Source organism: Girardinichthys multiradiatus, chromosome 21 (genome assembly GCF_021462225.1).
Source record: "Girardinichthys multiradiatus isolate DD_20200921_A chromosome 21, DD_fGirMul_XY1, whole genome shotgun sequence".
In the NCBI taxonomy this organism is placed as follows: domain Eukaryota; kingdom Metazoa; phylum Chordata; class Actinopteri; order Cyprinodontiformes; family Goodeidae; genus Girardinichthys; species Girardinichthys multiradiatus.
Genome location: NC_061813.1, coordinates 30190678 through 30214928, shown reverse-complemented (window position 1 = coordinate 30214928; position 24251 = coordinate 30190678). Strand labels below are relative to the sequence as shown.

The 24251-nt window shown below is 40.4% G+C and overlaps 1 protein-coding gene across 5 annotated transcripts in view; it reads left to right on the top strand.

The window, feature by feature from the left end:
* asap1b (ArfGAP with SH3 domain, ankyrin repeat and PH domain 1b) overlaps positions 1 to 24251 on the top strand; it is a 73890-nt gene that overhangs the window by 38663 nt on the left and 10976 nt on the right. For 3 of the 5 annotated variants that reach the window (XM_047349309.1, XM_047349312.1, XM_047349311.1), the window contains exons 7-21: positions 5303 to 5388; positions 6486 to 6561; positions 7262 to 7348; positions 7889 to 7897; positions 8136 to 8236; positions 8339 to 8408; positions 12261 to 12348; positions 13059 to 13107; positions 16723 to 16889; positions 18427 to 18560; positions 18721 to 18812; positions 18883 to 19069; positions 21889 to 21974; positions 22457 to 22572; positions 22685 to 22752. In XM_047349309.1, the coding sequence (XP_047205265.1) occupies positions 5303 to 5388; positions 6486 to 6561; positions 7262 to 7348; positions 7889 to 7897; positions 8136 to 8236; positions 8339 to 8408; positions 12261 to 12348; positions 13059 to 13107; positions 16723 to 16889; positions 18427 to 18560; positions 18721 to 18812; positions 18883 to 19069; positions 21889 to 21974; positions 22457 to 22572; positions 22685 to 22752 (1416 nt within the window). The remainder of the gene's footprint in view (positions 1 to 5302; positions 5389 to 6485; positions 6562 to 7261; positions 7349 to 7888; positions 7898 to 8135; positions 8237 to 8338; positions 8409 to 12260; positions 12349 to 13058; positions 13108 to 16722; positions 16890 to 18426; positions 18561 to 18720; positions 18813 to 18882; positions 19070 to 21888; positions 21975 to 22456; positions 22573 to 22684; positions 22753 to 24251) is intronic. The other 2 variants (XM_047349310.1, XM_047349313.1) reach the window with 1 other exon arrangement.

The following is a 24251-nucleotide window of genomic DNA, read 5'->3' as shown; positions in this document are numbered from 1 at the left end:
TATTGTGAAGAGAACGTTGAGAGACTCAAGACCCAACACTCTGGATGAGCTAAAGGCTGCTATCGAAGCATCCTGGGCCTCCATAAGACCTCAGCAGTGCCACAGGCTGATTGCCTCCATGCCACGCCGCATTGAAGCAGTCATTTCTGCAAAAGGATTCCCGACCAAGTATTGAGTGCATAACTGTACATGATTATTTGAAGGTTGACGTTTTTTGTATTAAAAACACTTTTCTTTTATTGGTCGGATGAAATATGCTAATTTTGTGAGATAGGAATTTTGGGTTTTCATGAGCTGTATGCCAAAATCATCCGTATTAAGACAATAAAAGACCTGAAATATTTCAGTTAGTGTGCAATGAATCTAAAATATATGAATGTTAAATTTTCATCATGACATTATGGAAAATAATGAACTTTATCACAATATGCTAATATTTTGAGAAGGACCTGTAATTATGGTGCTAGTGTCTTCACACACCATGCAAATTATTTAGTCTGACACCTTTTACACAAATAACTTTTTAAAACACCACCACTAGTTGAAGAGCATTGTTGGTGTCATCTTGCAGGATCGAGCCACTTTTAGCTTTAGTCTCTCTACCAAATACTTTAAAGTATTCATCTCTGCTGATTTCTACAGCATATTCACCCACGAATGACGTTTATCAGCAGAGCAGTTCGAAGATTTTCTTTCCGTTTCAGCTGCAAATAGAAATTTTGAAAATGTGAGGATCTATAGAACATTAAAAATGTTGCTTTGGCCAGAAACTGTGAGGTTTCTTGTTTGTTTGTAGGATCAGCACTGTCTCCTGTACACTGAGTGTTCCCATTTTGAGCTATAAATTGATGACAAATGTCTGGAGCAGCTCTAAAACCCATTAGCTGCATTATAGAGTTTAGCAGCCCACCTCTGGTTGTGGGCTAGATGCCAATGACGGGTTGTAGCACCACATCATTATCGCCACCTTCCTCTTTCGCTGGCTTCCTCAGTTCCAGATTTGGTTTTAAATTTCTTGTTCATTCTCCGTCAGACTATCCGATACTGGCTTTGCTCTATGCTCAGTTGGCTTTGTAGGGTTTTTTTGGCAGCTTGTTTTTCCACTCCTGTTACAGTTTGATGGCCTTAATGAATTAACAAACATTTTCTCCTGATAGCTTATAAAGGTAAAATGAAAACAGAAGTGGGTTGTTTCTCCATGCTTATGAGACAAAGTAATCTTTAGGTGCTGAAATATAAATTAGGTCTTCTACAGTTAGTGGCACTCCTGGTAAGGAAGTGGAAAAATAAGTTCATCTGTTTGATGCAGTGACATGGCTTTAAACTGAAATATCAGATGCAGCTCACAACAGACCCACAGCATCACAGATCCTCCACAGTGGGCATGAAGTGCTTTTCCACATAATCATCATTTGTTTTACACTAGACATATCAGGAGTGTTTTTGCCTTAAAAGTTTAATCTTAGTCCCATCTGAACAAAACTCAAAAGATTCAGTCAAAGCCTGAATATTGTTTAGAAGACTCCACACGTTTAGGTTTGTAATGGTTGAATAGAATCGTCTTTCTCGTGGGCATCCCTCCCATACAATTCGTTAACACATCCACATCATTTATTGGGATTTATGGAGACTGTGATCTCCAAGTTGCCACCCCTTTGCCAACAGTTCTGTAACTGTTGCCAACTGTTCCCCTCAAACAGCCTTGTACATCTCAGTTCCAGTTGTTTAAACCGTTTTGGTTATTACTCTGACTGTAGACATGGACACGTTTAAGAGAGTAGATTTTTTTTCTTGTAACCATTTTCTGACCTTTGAAGATCAACATTTGTTTGTCTTGAGCTGCATGCTCTTATGTCTTTCTCATTTTGTAGAGTGGCCAAGATAAATTGGCCTTGTTGTCAAATCATAGTTATGCTCAAGTAAAAAGGTAAAACACAAATTATTAATCAGAGGAATTTACTTAACAATTATATCTGTCTGTCTGTCTGCTTCTCTCAGGATTCTGCAACCTTACAACAACCAAAGAGCAATTTTTCCCTCAGTCCAGCTGAATAAAAGCCGCTTAGAGCCGCAAATCTTACATGCCCTTTTGAAAAAAGACAACTTCTAATTTCTGACAAATTTCCACTTTAGAAAATTTGTTTTCACTAAAAAACAAAACACCATTTTATTTCTATTTTTAGGTTTTAAACTAAAAATAGAATGTGGGGCAGCGGCATTTGAATCGGCTAAGCGGTGACGGAGGAGCTGAGCTGGTTGGTGTTTCTCCTTGGGGTGTCATTGTAGTGGCAGTTATGTGGTGTGTCTGTGTGGTTGTACAGGATGCAGCGGGGGGTGCTTGGAGTGGGGCTGTGTGTGGAGCTTGCGCTGTGTGGATGTGTCTTCATCGGCTTTTCGGGGGTAGAGCTCATCTGTGGAGCTGTGCCCCTGTGGGGAAGGGGATTCATTACGTTAGGGTTCAGGGGCATGTGCTAGTTATCTTTGTCCTGGTTGCGGGTGGCCCCCTGGCTCTGTCGGACCTTGGCGTTGGGGTGATGTGCCCCAGGGTCTCAGGTTTCTGGGTCCATGGCTGGATCTCCTCTGGCATAGACAGCTGCAGGCTGAGCCCGTGGGCTCGTTGCTGCAGATCCTGGGGCTTCTGCACTGTGGCTGCTGGGTACTTCTCCTGGGGCTCTACTCTGATCTTCTCTGGGGGGTTGCGGTAGTCCCTACGGTGGTCCTCCTGGGGTTCCCATGCTCTGGGGGGCCTTTGGATGTCTGTGGCTCAGATCTCATCTGTGTCTGTCTCGGGTCCAGGGGGGCAGGTCTGTGGCTCCTCACACTTGCTATTGCATATTTTTATGGTGAAACTTTGTATACACAAGCGCACTCACACTTACACCCGCAGGTGTTTAGATTTAGGTGTTAACAGATACACAGATATTCTATATTGAGGTGCAGTTACCACTAAATACATCTTGCATTCATAAGTACCATGCACTTTTCGGTAACATTGCTGTTGTTATATATGTTTCTGCAGGTGTAGAAGCAGTCTTCTAGTATCCTGTATTCTCTTCTTTTTCTCCTCTATTGTTTTCTCCTTCTTTCCTTTTTGCCCCACCTCTCTCTTTTTTGCTTATTTTTTCCTTTTTGTTTCTGTCTCCGTGCCCATTGCAATTGAAATTATCCCAAAGCAGTTTCTAATAAAGTTTCTGTAGTAATGCTCCACTCGTGAAAGTAAATCTGTTGGGCTTCTTCTTGGCACTCAGACAACAATTCTGAGCGCTACTCTGCCACACAAAAATGTGCCCATTGGTGTGGATGGTCCTGTTTCAGGTCATTTATTTCCCAGCATGCATCAGAAATAAAAACAAAAACATGCGAAACTAATGCTTTGTTTAAGCTGATACACACCTTTTCTTTTTAATAGCTCCATCATCATTGGTTGACCATACTGCAGGTTAGGATTTGCATAGTTCCTTTTTCAATGGAATAATTCTAACATGATTAGTCAGATTAATAATTTTTGGGTTAGGATATCACATAGACTTCCTTTTAATTTGGACCTTCATGTTTCAGATGTAACCTACTTCTCTCACGCCGTGCTGTTATATTTTGTGCTCACTATATTTTAACGCATTCTGTAAATTTACAGCCAATAAAAAGTGGAGTCAGAATAATAAATACGAGACATTTCCCCTGAATTAACAGTGATTAATGGTAGAAATCCCATTGCTGTTGTTGTTATTGTTGTTGTTGTTGTTGTTGTGAGAATGCTGCAGTCAGTGGTACAATCTGTTCATCCCACTTAACCTCATTTCTTTCCATTGCCTGAACTCTGGCTCTCTCACACTCTCTCCACGTTACTCAATCACCAGATTACACGATGCTCTCACTCTCTCACCCCCCTTTTTATTTTTTCATCCCACGCTGCTAGTGGAGGAGTGAGGAAAGGCAGGGCTCAGCAGGCTGCATTATATTCTACTGCAGCGTGAATGTCGCCGCTCATTCACACAATAGAGATCCACAAACGCACACATGGGGCGACGCTCTCCAATAACGCCGAACCCACTCGAGTTTAAACAAAAATGTGGCTAATCTTCCGCCTGACGAGCGCTGTCAGGCAGACAAAGGGACAGCACATGCATGCATGCCTGCACACATATGCACACGTTTACTCATGCGTGTGTTAGCTGTCATGCATCAACATACAATTTAGTTGTACATTTGCATCAAGAGCCTTACTGAATAGATAAAGCTGACTGCTGCGTTAGAATTGGTCTTTAGCTTCTCAGCGACTCTTAAAGCTATGTGGATCTCTGTAGGATTATCTGAAGATTATCTTTCATTGTTTGTTTGGTGGGAGCGCTGTCTGAAGACATTTGTCTTGAATCCTCAGACTGAGAACACAGCCCCCTCTGAAGGATCTTCTCCTTTTTAAAATGCTTACATTGATTCTTTCTAGTCCCTCTTTTGAAAGGTCAAAGATATTACAATTTTCTCAGGAATTCAAGTTTCTCGCTGTTTACTACTCTGGTCCAAGCTTGATCTGTGTCACCAAAGTATTCGTTCATTCATTAAAAGCTTCATAAAGCATACAGTGCCTTGCAGAGGTATTGATACCCCCTGAAGTTTTTCACTTTTTGTCACAACTTCAGTGTATCTGATGTGATAGACCAACACATGGTAGTGAATAATTGTGAAGTAGAAGGAAGGTTTTCCAAAGTCTCTCTTTTTGCATAGAGATCCAGAAAGTGTTGCTTGCATATGTATTCAGCCCCCCTGAGTCAGGACCGCCTTTTCCTGCAATTACAGCTGCAGGTCTTTTGGGGTATGTCTCTACCAGCTTTGCACTTCTAGAGGCAGATATTTGTGCCTATTGTTTTTTAGCAAAATGGCTCCAGCTCAGTCAGATTGGACAGAGATGAATTTTCAACTCTTGCCACAGATTCTCAAGTGGATTTAGTTCTGGTCTTTGACTAGGCTGTTCTAACACATGTAAATGCTTTGATCTAAACCAATCTATTCTAGCTCTCGCTGAATGTTTAGCATAGTTGTCCTGCAGGAATGTGAACTCTTTCTTCCAGGATCACCCTGCATTTAGCTCCTTCCATCGTCCCCTCATCTTTGACCAGGTCCCTGTTTCCCTGCTGGAGAAATGCATGCAAGTTTAGGGCGTATTACTTTTGGCGGGCACTGTATGAAAACTCTGACACAAGTTTCACACCACCTAGTGCTGATAAAATGATTCTTCTTATTCAGACCCTAAAAACCATTTCAACATGACCCGAATTTTAACTCGGCTTTTCTTTTCTGCTTCCAGTACTTGATCAAAGTAAATGAGATCAAGACCAAGAAAGGAGTGGACCTCCTGCAAAACCTGATTAAGTATTACCACGCTCAGTGCAAGTAAGTACCACCATAATCCCCCTACCCTAAATGTGCAGCCTGTTCCTGTTTTATTTATTTTTTTGCTTCACACCCATTAAGTCATATTTCACACCCTGCAAAAAGGAAGACGGAGCAAACTCTCCCCTGCTTTGCAGCAGTTTTTTGTCTTGTATTGTTCCCAGATCTTGAGACGGCTCATAAATCTGCGCAGGCCGTCGTATAGATACGCTGTGACAGCCGAGGATTTTGGTGGGTAAATAAAGTGGGTGCTCCTCTCTAGAGCTGCAGCTTGCGGTGCCCCGTGACAGAATGACAGATTTTCTTCCACCATTGCTATGTCCTGTCATAAAACTGGGACAAAACAATGCACTTCCCTGCTAATCTGTTCATCCTGGGCCTTAATGGATAGAAAGGCTGGAGAGATGATGGATTAGGAGCATTAAGACAGCAGAGTGAGAGCTGAGAAAAGTTGTCACAGCTTGAGAAGAAAGAATAATCGTCCTGTTTAAGGGAAATAAAAACTCCAGGTGCTTCGAAACATTTTAGTAGGAATTTTGCTGTAATTTCTCCCTTCTTTTGTGTAACAAAAGTGTAAATTCAAGACTGCGATGATGGAGTAGCTGTCAAGTATGCATCCGTTGCACTTTGCAAGGCAAGCCGTGTAGAGTGGGAGGAAAGATGTTGGCTCATCAATGCAGTGATTTAAAGCAAACGAGCCGAACAAGATGTGGCGGAAAAAGTAATGAGAAGAGGAAGGGAGATGTTCATTCCAAGAAGAGTGGAGAATCGGGCGGAGGGAGAGCAGGGAGGGGGCCGTCATTAGTGATGATTTGCTGCTACAGTACTTCATTGAGGTGTGTACAGCTGACAGACCTGTAATGGATTTTAGAGCGCGCTAACTGCCTCTGCAAATCTGCACAGAAGGGTCAAAGCCAGATCAGATTTCAGCACCAGAAGCCAAAGGTGCCAAATAGCGAGAATGACCTGTCTGTGTGCGACCTTTAGAAAGGCCCAAAGGGTCACATTGTACTATATGAGATTTCTTATGTGGGCTGTTCCATTAATGAATGATCTGTGTCTGAATTTTGTGATTTTCTTATGTCTCTTTTCTCAAGTTTCTTCCAAGATGGCTTGAAGACGGCGGATAAGCTGAAGCAGTACATCGAGAAGCTGGCAGCTGATCTGTATAATGTAAATACTCATTTGTCTTCATCATACATGCTCTCCTGTTTTATTATGGGTTTTATTTTCCAGCAAAAAAAAAACTCAAGGCTCAAAACGGGATTTCATTTAAATTAATTTTTGTTTAGTCATTTACTTATTTTGTCCTATTCCTAATTTGCGTTATTTGGTTTGGTTTTATTTAATAAATGAAATTTTAATTTGATTTTTTTCCTTTTTTTCTCTTCTGTTCTTATTTAGCTTTATTTTGGTTTTGATTTTGTCTTTATTTGTTCCACTTTGTATTTTTTTTATTTTGTGTTGCATTTATTTTCTTTAAGAATTTGATTATTTCTTTCTTTCTTTCTTTCTTTCAAAATCTGAGGCTTTTAGGTTGAAACCGGCCTACTGTGTCTACTCCACATCATCTTAACATCACATAAGATTTCGAATAAATACATCACAATACTCCACGCTGTATACCATTAATTATGAAATCACAGACAAAAGGCCTGAAGAACCACAGTTTCACAGTTGACCAGTTTAAAAGATCACAAGAAATCCTCTCCTTGGAAGCAAAACACAACAATCTACAGATGGTTTCTTTACTTTCGTCCAGTGTATTTGTCTCTAGATTTGGGATAAAATCACTTTAAACCACTTCCAAATGTTCTGTATGTGAATTGTATAAATGTTCCAATTCAGACACTGTAGCATTTTCTGTTCTCAGATAAAGCAAACTCAGGACGAGGAAAAGAAGCAGCTGACTGCTTTGCGAGATTTAATCAAGTCTTCCCTCCAGTTGGACCAGAAAGAGGTATGCACGTCACGTCTGGACCCGCGTGGGCCAAATTTAAACCAATCTCTGAGCAGACCGGCTTTAAAAACAACCGACATCACCCTAAAAGCAGCCACAACCCATCTGATTCAGTCTTTGGTCTTATTGCACACTTCCTCTAACTCTTGCCACCACCTCATTGGAGCTTGTCCCCTGCAGCACACAGCGAGCACCCAGTGCTGTACCATGCTGGTAGCCAGTGTGTGCTAGGCTTTGCTGGTGACCAGTGTTGTGCCTCACTAGCTGCTCAGTGGAAAGCCACTCTCTACCTAACTGTCACCCGTTTAGATCAAAACTAACAGCATGGGCTGTTTCTATACCTTTAATCCACTCAAACGCATGAAATGATGTAAAAATAGTCATTTGAGTCACACCTTGTGTATGTTTTTAAATTAAACACCTTTAACTTTGGCCAAAGAGCACACTTTTTCACACCCACTACCTTCACTTGAGCCTGATTTTTCACACTTCTCCCTTCTATCTCCTCCTTTTACTGCTTTCTGCTTGTCTGGAATCAAGTCTAGAAGAGTAAGTCTGAGCATGCTGTGGTTTGACTGTGCAGGGTGTTGCAGAGCATGGTGTTTACTGCTGGTTTTAACTGTCTCTTTTTAATAATTTTTGGGTTTTGGGTTTCACCTAAGTGTTATTATGAATATGTTTGTAGCGTGTTTGGGTCCTTACTGCATGTCTTTATCAAAATGATTTCCTAGAACTGTTTTTCTTTACACGTAAATCTTGTGCATATGTTTTGTATGGCTTTACACAGGACTCCCAGAGTAAGCAGGGTGGCTACAGCATGCACCAGCTGCAGGGAAACAAAGAGTTTGGCAGTGAGAAGAAAGGCTACCTGCTGAAGAAGAGTGACGGGTAAGCTGCAAACGCTGCTGTGCATGCACCATTAAAATTTACAGGACAGACAGAGAATATATTTGATATGACAACCCCTCTTAACGGGATGTCCTCTCACAGACTGAGGAAGGTGTGGCAAAGGAGGCAGTGCTCGGTGAAGGGAGGCATCCTCACCATCTCTCATGCCACAGTGAGTACACAGACGAACATAAACCCGAACGCAGTCGTATGAACTTGCCTAACCCCTCAGGAGTGACTGTGCGGATCAAAGGGACAACATTGTGCAGGGAGATTGTGTGTTGGGCTTTTCCAATCTGGAGGCTGGCAGAGTCGGATTGACATAGATGTGTTACCATGGAAACCCCCACCCCCTTCCTTTTCCCCCCATCTGCAACCCTCCTCCTGCTGCCCGCTGCGCCGCGGTGACTCATCCCTGATGGAGTGTGTGCGTACCGTCTAAGCTGGCACATCTTGAGCACTGAGCTCGCTCTTGTGCAGTACAGCCTGGTTTTTCCTCTTCAATGTAGGCTACAGGGGACTATTTTTTTTGCAAAAATGTGAAATCAAACAAACCAAAGGTTCAATTAATTTATACTCTTCTGATTGGCTTTAAACCAACAATGATGCCAACTGGTGGCTTCAAAAACTGACAAAAAAATCTTTTTTTAAACCTAATAAAACCCTGTTTGGTTCTTTTTAGATATTTCAGTTCTTTGAATTACTTTATTTCAAGCATTGAAAATGTAAACACGCAGGACATTAAGTCATGAGTACCATGATTGAAAAATAATAGCTTAATCTCAGTAAATTAATATCAGTTACAGTATGTATGTTAATTTTGTTTTCTTAACACTGTTTCCTAGGATCCCCTGTAAAAGAGTTTAAAAGCATTGATAAGTCCTTACTATACCAAGCCCTAACAACAGCGTGAATCACATATTTGACATTTCAACATTGTTATTAAAAATAACTGCCAACATTTATGATTCAGTTCCTTGTGGTTGCATTAAAGTTGTCCAGATTTTACTTCTATATTTATTTTTTTAGCAACAGGTTGGTGGTTTACACATTTAGCATATTTTTTATTGCTTTTATTTGGTATTGTAAAAATAGCTTCCCACACTTAAGGCAATCCAAAACAATGTATAAGTTGTCTGCCTTTTAATCCGCAAGTTTTGCAACAAAGCAAATCTTAGCCAATGTAGCCAAGAGCAGAGAAAGCCTTGCCAACATTGCGTAGAGAAGGAGAAAATCTAGCTAACATAGCAATGATTGGGAGAAAACTTAGTTAAAGGAAGGCAAAAAAAAGTATTTCTTTTCACTCATTAGATGTTAAGAGTTTTGGTTTTAGTGAGTTAATGTTATGATTTTGGCCCAAACTGAAATACCTCCTGAAATTAATCAGTATTATCTTCAAATGTGGATTAATGATGAGCAGCAGATGTTAGCATGTTATCTTGGTAAACAAAATGAGTAAATATTAGGGACATTTGCCTATGATTTGTATCTTGTCATCTTGAACATGTACAAATAACTGCAATCACTACATCCGCTAGTATAACCATAGGTACCCTACTCACAAAAAGTTAGACTTTTGGATAATATTTATGGAAAACATAAAAGGTTCACACTACAGTGATATTATATCATGAAAGTAGGACATTCAAGTTGAAGCATGCAATGGGGATTTCCTCATTTCAAACAATTTATTGAAACCAAAGCCAAGAACAGTAGTGGGTATATCACAACAAAAAATGTTAATGTCTCAATAACGTGTCATGTGCCCTTGAGCATCAATTATTGCTTGACAACGCTTACTCATGTTGTTCACAAGTCGGCTTATTGTCTGCTGAGGCATGGTATCCCACTGTTCTTGAAAGGCAGATCATTGACGTTCCGGGGTACAGAATTACGAGCTCTTATTAGGAAACGTGAAACTGAAGTACCTCCATTCTAGGCACTCCTAGCTTCAGCAGCTGTTCCCAAATGATGCGACCTTGAAGAGCTGGAGCATTGTCGTCCATGAAGACGAAATTAAGTCTGCGTTGTTCATGCAGGGGCAAAATGACTGGATTAATGATGTCTTTCAGGTAGTATGGGTTTATCACTGCACCATTCACAAAGTGTAGGGCAGTTCTATATTGACTAGACACACCTGATCCAAACTGTAACCCCACCGCCACCAAAGGTTCGTCTGGTGACGACAGTGGCTAACACATAGTGCTCTTCTTCAAGTCTCCAACATCGTTGGCGGCCTTCATTTCTGCTCAGCGTGAATCGACTTTCATCAGAGAACAGCACTGAGGCCCACTGCTGCCACGTCCAGCGTAAATGCTCCCTGGCTCATGCAAGATGATGATGCCTGTGCCTGTTGGTGTGGTCGGGTGCCCTTGCAGGTAGTCGACCACGCAGACCCATTGATGTAAACTGTTTCCTATGGTCTGATGTGACATCTGAGTGCCTCTCACCACCCTTAAATGTACCTGGAGTTGAGTGGCATTCGTCATCAAGGTTCCAATGGGACTGTTCACAGTGAAGCGGTCATCAGTGTGAGATGTGGCCAGAGAACATCCACAACTCTGCCTTTCTGCAACTCTTCCAGTCTTAGTCTGTTCCTTTGTTGCAAACAGCTGATGACACCCTGTGACAATCTAAACTCCATCTGAGAACATCCTGTTTGAAGGCTTGCAATGGCGACGTACTGTTGATTAGTTGTTAGGTGTCGTCTTGGTCTCATGATGTCACAATGTGAACAGCATGATGAGGAAGACTGTTTTAATACTAATTCTGATTGAACCACAAATTTATTGGTTGATTCATGCTCCTTGTTGGAGAACAGCAAATTGTTCACAAAGTACTGAAACATTGAACAGCTGGAAATGTGCATTCAAAGGTTTGGAGAAGGTCACATGAAGTTCACCTGTAAAGGTTATAGTGCATTTTAGGACCATCCTGAAATTTCACCCTAAAGCCATATATCCCTAACTTTTTGTGAGTAGTGTACATTATATTTATGTAAAAGTGCATTCATTGACATATATTAACATTGTTGGTTTATTTTGAGCAAAACCAGTTTCTAGTTTACTCTCGATATTTTACTATTCTGCTTCCATCATTATGTAAACACTTTGATACCAAATGTCTTTAAACAAACAACACAACATCTCATATGCGTCTGTTTTGATTAGGTTGTGTGGTCATCTTCAATGTTGAACTGACTTGTGTTAATTCTGTTAAGGTGTCATTGTTTAGCAGCTGTAACATAGCATGAAGAGATATGCTTTGTCTATGTATAATGATTCTGTTTTTTTTGCAGATTTCTTTGCTCTAACTAGTGACAAATATGTAATTTTATTCATAGCTGATTTCTTACTCCTCTTTTCATTTGTGCTATTTAGCTCAAAGGAAGAAATTACCTAGAAATAAAAAAAAACCTGTACGTGTTATTTTCCTTCCTCATCTGAACTCTTGGTGACTGTAGTTGACAGCAGGCCAGCTTGGCTGCAAGGCTTATCTCAGCCTGTTAGCGTTCCATTAGCACGTGCCATGGTCTGTCCTCTGCCCGGATGCTGGCAGCAGACAATACTTAGTGTGCTTGTGCCAACTAGGTGTGTTATTACAGTATAGTACAGTTCAGATCCTTAATGGGGGAGCCTTGCTTCTGTGTTTTTAGCTTAACTTTCAGTGACAATGCTAAAAAGGCTGCAAGAGACGTTTAAACACCAATCTGCAACAAATATGCACACATTTTGTGAGGTAAAAATATGATCCATCTTTCTTTTTATTGTAAGTAATTATATATTGTTTATTGCGGAGAAAACGCACAACATAGGCTTTTTAGGGTGGTATGACATCACTGTTAAAAGGCTCTTTCTTGCAAGGCAATTTATGGCATTTGCAGCTGCAGAATTTCATTGCAGTCCATTGAACAAGAAGCCTTGGCAAAATGCTAAGAATGGAGGCTAGATGATAACACAAATATTACAAGTGTTATGATGTGTTTTGGTCCATTGTATAAATCTTAATTTCTTTACATTATTAGTCCAACAGGCAGCCTGTCAAACTCAACCTGCTCACCTGCCAGGTGAAGCCAAGCTCTGAGGACAGGAAATGCTTCGACCTGATTTCCCGTAAGTTTTACAGATACATGAAATCTGTTGCTTACCTAAATATTTCAGTTAAGGAAATCCTTGAAACTGCTTGTATCTGAAAAAAAGGTATGTGTGAAAACTGGATAAAGTACTTACTGGTTTGAAACTTTAACTGGAATAGCTTTTTCAAGAAACAACAATTTTATTTATTGATTTCAGTTTTGAAACAGGGAAATCTGTTGTTAATGAATAAATCTCTTCCAACTTCAGTGCCCTTTGAAATTAAATAAACTTTTCATAAAATACTGAAGAAGCCAATAGACTCCTTTCCTAAAACATCTAATTAAAGTTTTAATAGATATTTGTTTATTTTCATAAATATTTTATTTAGGATGTAAATTATAATTATATTTTAAGACAAGTGCTTCACATTTAAAGTTTAATTTTACACTTTTCTGTCTACATTATAACAAAGAATTTCTTTTTATACTCCTGATAACTAACATCTTGAATAATTATTAAATATTTATGGAATATTTATTGCCTCACTATTTCGTTAAAAGAAACATTGACAATGCTTCAAAAGAAACAAATGTGTGTCAACAGAACATCCATCTGTATGACCATTTTATCTCTTTGTCATGTGATGTGCCTGAGAAGTATAATGTGTGTCTGCTGCTGCTCATTGGATTATGAAATGCAAAACGATGGGTTTGCATGCTCAACATCCTGGTCTGTGCTTTCTGCAGATAACCGGACATATCACTTCCAAGCTGAAGATGAACAAGAGTTTGTCATGTGAGTATTTTGAGAAACCCCACATGATCCCATTCTGCTTCTTAACTGAAGGTTGGACCAACTTTTCTTCAGGAAACTAAAATTAACACACCCTGAAATTAATCTTCATAGAGTTGCAAATAAAAAAAGTGGTTTATTGGTATAATCCAGTTTTCCAGGTGTTTCCAATAAACATATTACATGAGAACCACTTTAATAGTGAAATAAAACTAATACTGCAAGTATTTATTACACATTTTCAAAGCTAAAGTTTATTTTCAGTGACTGCTGCAGTCTCAATATTTCATAGCCCTGAATGATAAAACATTTGCAAATCAGGCGCGGTATCAGGCACACCATATGCCACTAATCAAGGGCTACATTAGTTGTATCAGGTATGCTTGAGATAAACCAACTTAAATGCTTAACAGTTATGTTACATTGCATGATAGAAATATGGCGAAGGCAAGATAATTGTCTAAAAGTTGGGGAGGGGCAGCACAAGCAAAGAAAACTCCAGACATGGGCACCACTGTTACAGCAACTAAACAACTGCTGCCCATATATTGCAGGCATAACTCCGTTATCGTAAACTGAATGTGAAACTGTCGGCTTGACCTACTTTCTTGAGGAAACTCATAGAGCAGTGGATTTTATTTCCCAGGTGGGTCAGTTGATTTCTTTATTATGAAACAAAAAACAACAATAAAATTAGATCGTGATGTCATGACACAAATAAAATACCCCACCCTGACGCAGCCGAACACCATGAACTCCACAACCTTGATCCGAATACACATGCACTATTCAAACCATGAGTGCATCAAATGCGAGACATGCTTCAAAGATGTGAGAGAGCTTGATGTTCCTCAAAATCCACTGAATTTCCTCAGATTTAGACCTGTATACCACCTTTTTTAGTATGCAGTCATACATGTCAAGATTGGAGCATGTGTGACCACAGCTTAAACATTTGAAATCGACCCATGCCATCCTAAAGACTTTGTAGGAGACACAAACGGTGGTCTTAGATGTCACTTTTGAGAAATTTCATTTTAGATGTGAAGAAGGAGCTGAAATCCTCCTCTAAATAGCCTTATCAGTTATAATGTTACGTTACTTTTCTGATTGAATTCATTTTTTGTTATGTTTACTAACAGGAAGTCAACAGCTCAGAGGGTGTGTGTCAAAGGGTGTTTTTATCTCTAGGGGCAGCTGCTTGAAACTTTTTACACAGAAACCTTATGGAAAGATGTTGATTTACCGTAAACATTCTCTTCTTCTGATCATGTAAAACTGTGTTCCTGCTTTGTTGCGGTTCAGCTTCTTAGATCTCTGCTGCTCAGATGCTCTTTGTCTTGATGCACAATGTAGTCTATCCTGTCTCCTGTCATAGACTCCAAATGTAGCAGCTCTATGGTCCTGGGATTCCCCTTGAAATATTCCTTATCCCGCTGAGTACCTGTTTCTGCAACCACCCTATGCCTCAAAGTAGATTTGAAGCATGAGAAACTTCACATTTTAAATCAGCTCAAAGAATGCGTCGGCTCGGTCTATAACACCTACAGAGCATTAGGTTAAAATAGCCTGTCGTTTTTACACATATATATAATCTATCTGATTTGTTTGTTCCTACTCTGTGGCTGCTCTTTACATATTTAAAGGAGTAACAAATGGAGGGCTTGGTGTCAGTCTCATAAAGTATTGTGCATATACATCTTTGTGTGAGCAATGCAGGGTTAGTGCAGTGCAGTGAGCTACAGACAGGGAGCTACAGTGCTTCCTGTCTGTGCGATTGGTAGTGACCACAGTCCTGCGTGGGTGTTTCTGTTTGAGTTGGTCGACCTTCTTCTCAGGGAAAATAAACCTGCAACAGAAACAGACTGTCAAGAAAATCTGATTCAGAAGTTAAAGGCTTGTGCATATCGAGACGAGTTGAAATAACTTTATTGTTTTTCGATTTTGGAAAAATATCTTATTTGTTTGTTTAGGCTATTTTCCTGTACTTCTTCACCAGAAATACATTTTCTTTCTCCTGTAGAAACGAAGGGATTCTGCATTAGGTTATGAGAGTATTTCATCCAGTCGTGTCATCCCTCATTTGTTTGTATTTTCCCCTTGAAAGTGAGACTTTCTTGCTTTTTCAAAGTCTTACATAATTTCTATGCTTTGATGTATTTTCTGTCGTGTTGTTGGCCACTTTCAGGAGAATGTTTTATTTCTTTAAGCCAATTAACTCTTACCTATCATTCATACAAGCATAAAAGGCTTATAAAGGATAACTTTGGCCCTAATTTGTCCCCCCTTTCAGACGTATTCATTACAATTACATTCCTACCTACTTTCATTTCGTACCAATACTTGCATATTAGTTTATTTCTCTTTGTAATTAAGTATTTTGATCAATAATTAGCATTTTTATGATTAGGTTTTGCTTATCAGATAATTTAATAATATGTTGTTTTCTAAACACCTTATTCCCCTTTAATTTGGTTCTGATCCTCAGTTTGTGCATATGAAAAATGACAGATTATGATCCCTGATCCAATTAAAGTAACTGTGACTGGCCTCCTGCTGATATATATCATTTATTGGAGACATAAAATCTTATTGTGGACTATGAGTAGTAAACAGAGATTTACTTTCAATCATTGGTTGTCAGTGTGGGAACAAAAACGTCCCCTAAGGCAAGTATAAATCGATGGTTTTGGCGGCAAAGTTGTAAAAGGCCAAAACAACAGAGTGAAGTGGATGAGCTAGTTTATGGGCCTGTATGAGATTCTAACATAAAGGAAAATAAGAATCTTACAATTTCACTGTATTTAGACAAAAATGAAAGCGTACCTTAGTAAGAGTGATGGGTTGGGCTCCTTTAGTTTTCATCTCATTACTTGACTATGTTTTTCGTGACTGGAAACATTTCAAGACAGTCAACTTTGCCTTCCTAGCGAGGTAAAACTATAGCAACTTTCTTTAAGCTCAGTTAAGCTGTTGTGGAGTGTCAGTGATGCGCTACTCTATGTAATTCATATGGCCAGAAAAAAACTGTGGTTACTCAGGTATCTCATTAAAATGACGTTAAACTTGCCCAACCCTCATACCATTCTGTGTCTGATTGAAACAACACAGAACACAAAGACATTATTTAAAATTGCGTGTTTAGAAACACTCGAAGAGTCCATGTGCTGGAGGAGCTGCAGAGATTCGCAGCTCAGGTGGGAGAATCTGTAGACAGGACAACTACTAGTCATCCACTCCACAAATTTGAGTGTCCAGCTGAATAAAAGCCATGAAAGTTTGCAGCCTTCCACAAGACATGTTTGGTCAGATGAGGCCTGAGTTTAGCTTTCTGGACAACTTGTAAAACATAATGTGTGACGCAAAGCTAACTGCACATCACCATAGAAACACCATACCCACAGTGACACATGGGGGTTGGAGCATCATGCTGTGGGGATGCTTTTCCTCAGCAGGAAGAGGGAAGTTGGTCAGAGGTGATTGAAAGATGGATTAAGCTAAATATAGATTTATTTTATTTATCTCTCCTACTTTTTTCTGTTTCTTTTTGGATCTGTTTGTGTTGTAATTCTTTTATTCTTCAGAACAATAATTCTGAAATTCTGTCCCGTCTTGCAGATGGATCTCCGTGCTAACCAACAGCAAGGAGGAGGCTTTAAACATGGCTTTCCGAGGTGAGCAGAGCAGCGGCGGAGAGGACGGATTAGAGGACTTGACTAAAGCCATCATAGAAGACGTGCTGCGCATGCCAGGCAACGAGATCTGCTGCGACTGTGGAGCTGCAGGTCTGTGCCGCTGCTGTCCACTGAGACACTAGTACACAGTGCTGAGTCAACCCTCACCTTGTACCAAGAAAACAGCCAAATCGCTCCTCAGATATGTTTGCTTTAAATGTTTTATTTAAGGCCACAAGCCACTTTTGCTGTCTCACATCTCACTCTGTCCTCGTTCTGTGTCTAACTGCAGAATCCCCCCCCCACAGCCTTGAATAAACAAGAGTGCGAACATGTGCCCGCTAAAGGTGTTAGCATTCAGGACTCAACTCAAACCTGAGCCTCCCTCCTTCTTTGCATGAGGAAGCAGAGAGTCAGCACTCTGGAGGCCTGTAGACACTAAGGCTTCTGGCAGTTAACACATACATTACATGTGTGCATACACAAATCCACACACACTATCTGTGTAAACACACAGCAGCTTGCTGACTGACCGAAGGCAAGATTTTATGCTCTGAAGGGGAAAAAACAACATTTCAAGGCTTGAGAAACAATAAAATTACATCACTTTGTTACATGAGTACACACGCTCTGTCGACCCCTGCAATCTGAGGGGAGGGGAGGTAATTTGCCGCGTCTGTGCTCTTGCTGCTGCATTCATTGATAACGCCCAGATTTGGTTTGTTATGCGTCTCGTTTTCTTAATGAGATTCAACATTTAGCATCATGCTTTTGACTTTCATAGATCAAATCTTGGCTAGTGTGGAAACAGATTGTCATTTAAGCTGAGATTCTTCCGGGAGCTTCCTGTGTGTGATTTGCAGCATCAGAGGTCACACCGCAGTAATTCACTCATCATGCTCAACATGCTCTTTGTGGCCTTTCACCCGCTAGCATCTGGTCGTTGTGTTTATCTGTTCAACTCGTTTGTTTTCGAGCCTTCTCCACCGTTTTTACCCTCTAACTGCTGCACCAACGTTTCTGCTCAGTGTAAGATTTAAATCCTCTAGGATTCGAGATCCGGCAGCAGGGCTGATCAATCTCAGTGATTTAGATGCTTTAGATGCCCATTGCTTGGTAGTAGATTATGCAATTGACTCCTGTGGTGTTGCAGACCTTTATGCTAGTGATGCTACCCTTGATTAGTGGTTCCCTAACTTTTCTGCTTCCAGCTCATTAAATTACCACGATACAGAAATGTGACACTAAATATCTCTGGTTGAAGTGTCTAATCTCCGCTAATTAGCCAGTTGAACAAGCACACAATGAAAACAAAAAGAGATGAATAAATGTTATGATTATATATTTCTAAAATAACTTTTTATCTCATGACAAAATGAGCAAGTCAGCATCGTTTCAGATGAGGTCCATCCATCCATCCATGCTGACTGTGGAGATATCTGCCTTCATAACAAGGTTTTGGACACATTTCGAAATTTACTGACAAAAAGAAATTTAAGCCTGTCCCATTTTTGCCTCCATCCATTTCTGGCAGGTTTTATCATTACCTGACCTGAACTCATTTCCGATTCTACAGTAAACTCTTCACGGATCAGATCTTACGGCTCAGTCTGATGTATTTGTGAAATCCTGGTCCCTATCTCCGCAGAACCAAAGTGGCTGTCCACCAACCTGGGGATCCTCACCTGCATCGAATGCTCTGGCATCCACCGAGAGATGGGGGTCCACATTTCCCGCATCCAGTCCATGGAGCTGGACAAGTTGGGCACCTCAGAACTGTTGGTGAGTCTCACAAATTAATGAATAGCTCAGCCTTCACAGTTCATGTGGCTTTTGCCTAATATCAGACATGCTAAAGAAGCTCAGAATGGAGGAGTAGATTGTGGCTAAGTACAGCTTGTCAGTTATAAGATTTTACTGCATGTTTGTTTGTTTCTTTCAGCTGGCCAAGAATGTAGGGAACAGTAGCTTCAATGAGATCATGGAGGCAAACCTCACCTCCCCTTCACCCAAACCCAGCCCCTCAAGTGACATGTAAGTACTTCCTCGACCAAACGTCCGCCTTCTCAGAAAAAGCTCTTGAGAAACACGACTTTGTCTTCAGGACGGTGAGGAAGGAGTTTATCAACGCTAAGTATGTGGACCACAAGTATGCGAAGAAGACGTGCACGTCGGCGGCAGCCAAGTTGATCGAGCTGTTTGAGGCCATCCAGACCCGGGACCTGCTGGCTCTCATTCAGGTCTACGCCGAGGGGGTGGAGCTGATGGAGCCGCTGCCGGAGGCGGGACCGGTGAGTGGAACTGCTGAACCAATGAGTGTTGTTCAGAGATTTTAATGTCAGCGGTGCCACCAAGAGGGTAAAAGAGGAGGCTATTACTAGCCCTGTAAATTTGTGCTTTCTGCCTAATAATAGTTAGTAATGTAAACTGAAAAATAAGGAACCAAAATAGGACTTCAATAACGATTTAAATATTTTAAAAAGTGAAAGTTGCACTGAGCCTTTGACATTGCTGTAGAGGAATCAGAATCAGAATCAGAAAAGCTTTATTGCCAAGTACGTTTTTGGACATACAAGGAATTTGTTTTGGTGTAGTCGGTGCAATACAGTACAAATTAAACAGTATAAACATATCTACAATATAATATAAATATATGTGCACAGTTTTAAGTGAGTGAGAGTAAGTATAGAGCAGTATAAGATGCAAGAGCAATACAACAGTGCAGAATTTTTGGCCCACTCCTCTTTGCAGAATTGTTTCAATTCAGGCCCATTGCTGGGATTTTTGAGCATGAACTACCCATTTAGGATTATCTCACCAGCATCTCAATCAGGTTCAGAGGCGGATTTCCTGCTGTTCTTCAGATCATTGCGCTGCTGTATTACCCAATTGTGCTTGGGCTTAAGACCACACCCTGATGGCCAGACATTCTCCTTCAGGATTTTCTGGTAGACAGCAGAATCCAGGTACCATTGATTATGGTAAATTATCCAGGTCCTGAAGCAGTAAAGCAACCCAGACCATCACACCACCACCATATTTGAGTGTTTAGATTTTGTTCTTTTTCTAAAAATTATCTGTTTACACGAGATGAACAGAAAGCACACCTTCAACAAGTTCCACTTTTGACTTGTTAGGTCACAGAATATTTTCTAAAACACTTGAGATTTTTGTGTCCAGTCTCTTTTCTCATTGAATTGTGAACACTGACCCTAGCTGAGGCAAGTGAGGTCTGCTGTTCTTTGGATTTTGTTTTGAGTTCTTCTGTGACCTCCTAGATAAATCGTTGATGTGCTCCTGGAGTGATTTTGGTAGGTCGGCCAGGTCGGGGAACTTTCACCTCTGTGCCATGTTTTCTCTAGTTGTTCTCACCAGGTTGGTTCGGACCGCTTTTTTTCTTAACAAATGAAACAACCATTTGAAGTCCAATCGAAAAGACTACCTTAATATTTGTCTTTTCAGACAAAAATGAATAATAAGAAATGTATTTTCACCATTTTATTAAATTAGGATTACAGTTTTGTGAGGAGAGTTTGTAGGTACCTGAAGCCAAACATGTCTTAATTCCTATAATCCTAGATCCTCGTGTTGAATCTAAACAAAACATTTATTTAGGCTTATCCAATCCAAATACAAAAGAAAATAATTATCTCAGCCAACAAAGAAAGAGCAGTGTTTGAAAATATTCATATTCTGAACTGCAAGTTAAATATAAACCTCCTAATGTTAAAAGAAAACCGCTATAAAATCAAAATATAAGGAATAAAAAGAGTGATTTTTAAAAACCTTTTTCACTGATTTCTGTGGTTCTGATTATGTCTTCCTCTGCCTGTTCAATTCAAATAAATGAGCACTAATGAAATTCTCCTTTTTTCACACTGTATTCATTTTTACCTTGTTATTGTAAATGTACCTCCTGGTAAAGGATTGGGGGTCAGAGGAGACAAAGGTTGAGCTCTTTATCGCCGACATGAACTATGTTTGTAGGAATCAAGTTGAGACCACCAAATCTGAGTATGCTGCGCCAGCTGTCAAGCATGGTGGTGGCAGCATTATGCTGAGATTGTGTTCTGCTGCCTGTGGTATTGGTGCATTGCACAACGTGCATGGAATGATAAAGGAGGGCTGGCTGTGATTCATTCATTCAGAAGGGAAAGATCCCTACAGAGCCAGAATGAAATATCATTTCCAAGTCTTTCAATCATTAGTTTAACCTCGTTTATGCTTTGCAATAGGCATAAAGAGAGTAAATATCCCCAACATTTCCACCGAACACTACAAACTCCCAGTAGATCACATATCTCCGTGGGCTTCGTAATTAAAAACCCAACAATGACACATTTGTACCAATTCCTGGAAAAAAACAGGTGTAAACTGCTGGAAAAAGTCTGAGTCATCTGAATTACCTTACCAGCAGGTGCCAGCATACATAATTTATTTAGCTGCTCTACCCGTTTTTGTCTGTTTTGTTCACCTTTTGCAGCCCCTCTTCAGACATTAAATGAAAGTTAAATAACAAGCAGTAGACGGCACGCGTGATCAGATTGAATCCGATGTAAATGGGTCAGGGTTGTACAACTCTAACATGGTAGTTCCTCCGATTAAAAAAATTAGGTGTGCGACGGTGCAGCAGACTAACAGGGATGATGGAGGATATCATTCAGTGATGGAGGGAGCCGCTGCTGCCGCTGCTGTCGTCATCTGCACTGTGAAGTCTGAGTCACCTCTATCTGATCTGCTGCTGTCAGTAACTCTGATTACTGCTCAGTGGCGTCCAAACACCGGCTCTGCAGGACATAAAAAGCCTCACACACTCTAGTCCATGCCCCAACCTTTTTGTGGTTATGTTAAAGATGCAGTAAACATTTTCATGTTTTCCATCACTGATTGTGCATCTGAACCTTTTTTTGAAGTGGATTTATCAAACAAAATGCCAAAAACCAAGAAGCCACACTGCAGAATTGTTATTTTTTAGGAACCATTTTGTTTACTGCAGTTTGTTTAAATGCTGAAACAACCTCTCACAAACACACACACACACTACAGAATACAGAATGGATGCTGACCGTTGCCTCAGTGTGACTGTGCTGTGTTTGATGGCCCCCTGCAGGAAGCCGGGGAGACAGCTCTGCACTACGCTGTTCGGACTGCCGACCAGACCTCGCTGCATCTGGTGGACTTCCTTGTGCAGAACAGGTATCGACATAAGAGCTCTTTCTGGAACAGTAAGGCATACATGTCTGGATTGGATTGTCTGTAGAAGTGGAGAGAAGCAGTGATTAGAAGGAAAGCATGTACCAATCATATTTTCTGCTGCAGCAAATTGTATCAGTCTCTCTCTTTTTTTTTTCCATTCTTCAGACTGCAATAAAGCACTGAAGAGCAGAGGTAGGCTTAGTGCTGCTCTGCTCAGATTCCCACAAGGCAAACAGAAATGGGTCAAGCTCTTGCTCTCTGCCTTAATTTATTCCTTTTTTCCAATTGTTTATCTGCCACTGCTCCAACAGCCTCCACAGAAGGAAGCAGGACTCCTTCAATAAATAATAACCTCGCTCATTTAATAGAAATGCCTAAATTGATTATTTATGTGATGTAGAAGAATATATTTCCTGCATAATATGTCAGACAGATACAAAAAAGTGGAAAACACCCTGAGTAATCGGAGTCTGTTCCCGCAGTGGTAACCTGGATAAGCAGACAGAGTGGGGGAACACCGCCCTGCATTACTGCTGCATATATGAAAAGCCGGAGTGCCTCAAGTTACTCCTGAGAGGCAAGCCGGCCACTGACATCGGTGAGTCACACTCATCAGGGTTTCGTCCTCTCGTTTCTGTCAGTACGCGCGCATCAGCCTCAAAGTGTTGATCATCTTCATTTTTTCCCTCTCCCCCTTTCCCCTTCCTCAGCCAATCAGAACGGAGAGACGGCCCTGGATGTTGCCAGGCAACTGAGGAACAGTCAGTGCGAGGAGGCAGTAAGTGCAGGACCAAGCAGCTCGACGTGCTCAATGTTAGAGCAGAAAATAAACCCTCCTGTTAAAAGCACGCAGAAAACATGAACATTACATGGAGGAAAACTTGGAGGTTCACGGAGATTTAAAATAAACCAGATGGGTTTGATGTTGAGCAGACATGGAGGTGTTTAGCCTGAACACTAGATGGCAGTGTTGATTCGGTGTTCAGCCTCAGGCGACTGAGACACCAGAGTGGAAGTAATTGTTGATGTGTTTGTTATTAACGCAAATATGAACAAGCAGACTAAAACATATCCACTGTGTGTGTGTGTATATATATATATATACATCTATCTATCTATATATATATATATATATATATATATATATAGATATATATATATACATCTATCTATCTATCTATATATATATAGATGTTTGGTGCTCCATGAATGAATAACTCCTGAAATCCCCAAAAAACATTTTCAACCTTTTCTCATTTGTCACCTCACCACAAACGTCAATGTATTTTCTTGTGATCTTATGTGATAGACCAATACAAAGTAGTACATGATTGTGAAGTGGAAGGAAATGTATATAAATTGTTTACAAAAATGTGGCATGCATGTTCAGCCCTCTTTACTTTGAAATCCCCAAAATAAATCTAATTTCACCAGTTGCCTCCAGAAGTCTCTAAATTAGTAAATAGGCTACAGCTATTAGATGTAAACCCTACAAATCTGCCCTTTATGAAAGAGAGGCATGAATTTTTAAGGAGTCTAGTTTACCACCAGCCATGTAGCAGCAGGTCAAAGGTGCTCTACGTGTAAGATGCTATATGTGATTTGAAACCTACCACTGCATATAACCCTGAACTCACCATCCTGAAACATGGTGGTGACAGGATCATGCTGTGGGGATGCTATGCTTTAGCAAAGACAGTGAAGGTGGTCAGAGTTAATGGGACGGTGGATGGAGCTTCACACAGAACCAGTTAGAGGATGCAGAAGATTTGATACTGGGACAGAGGTTCATCCTTCCAGCAGTAATACAACCCTAAACATACAGCCAGATCTATGGTATAGATCAAAGCATATTTATATGTTAAAATGACCCAGTCAAATCCAATTAACAATATGAAGGAAGACTTAAAAATTGCTGTTTAGACATTCGTCATCCAATCAGACCAAGTTTGAGCTGCCAAAAATTTGCAGCTGTAATTGCAGAAAAAGAAAGCTGAAAGTATCGATTTGGAGGGGCTGAATACAAATGTAGACCACACTTTTTAATTTTTAGTTGCAAAAAAAGTGTTAAAACCCACTCAACTCCACTTCACAGTTATGTACTACTTTGTGTTGGTCTATCACAAAAATTTAATTAAAATATGATAAAGCCTTCGGCTTTGTATGACAAAACGTGAAGACGTTAAAGGGGTGAGAATACCTTTGCAACCTTCCTGTTGCCCACAAGCCCTCGTCTTGTTTTGTCTTAATTCAAGCTGGCCCGTTGGTATGGTTTCG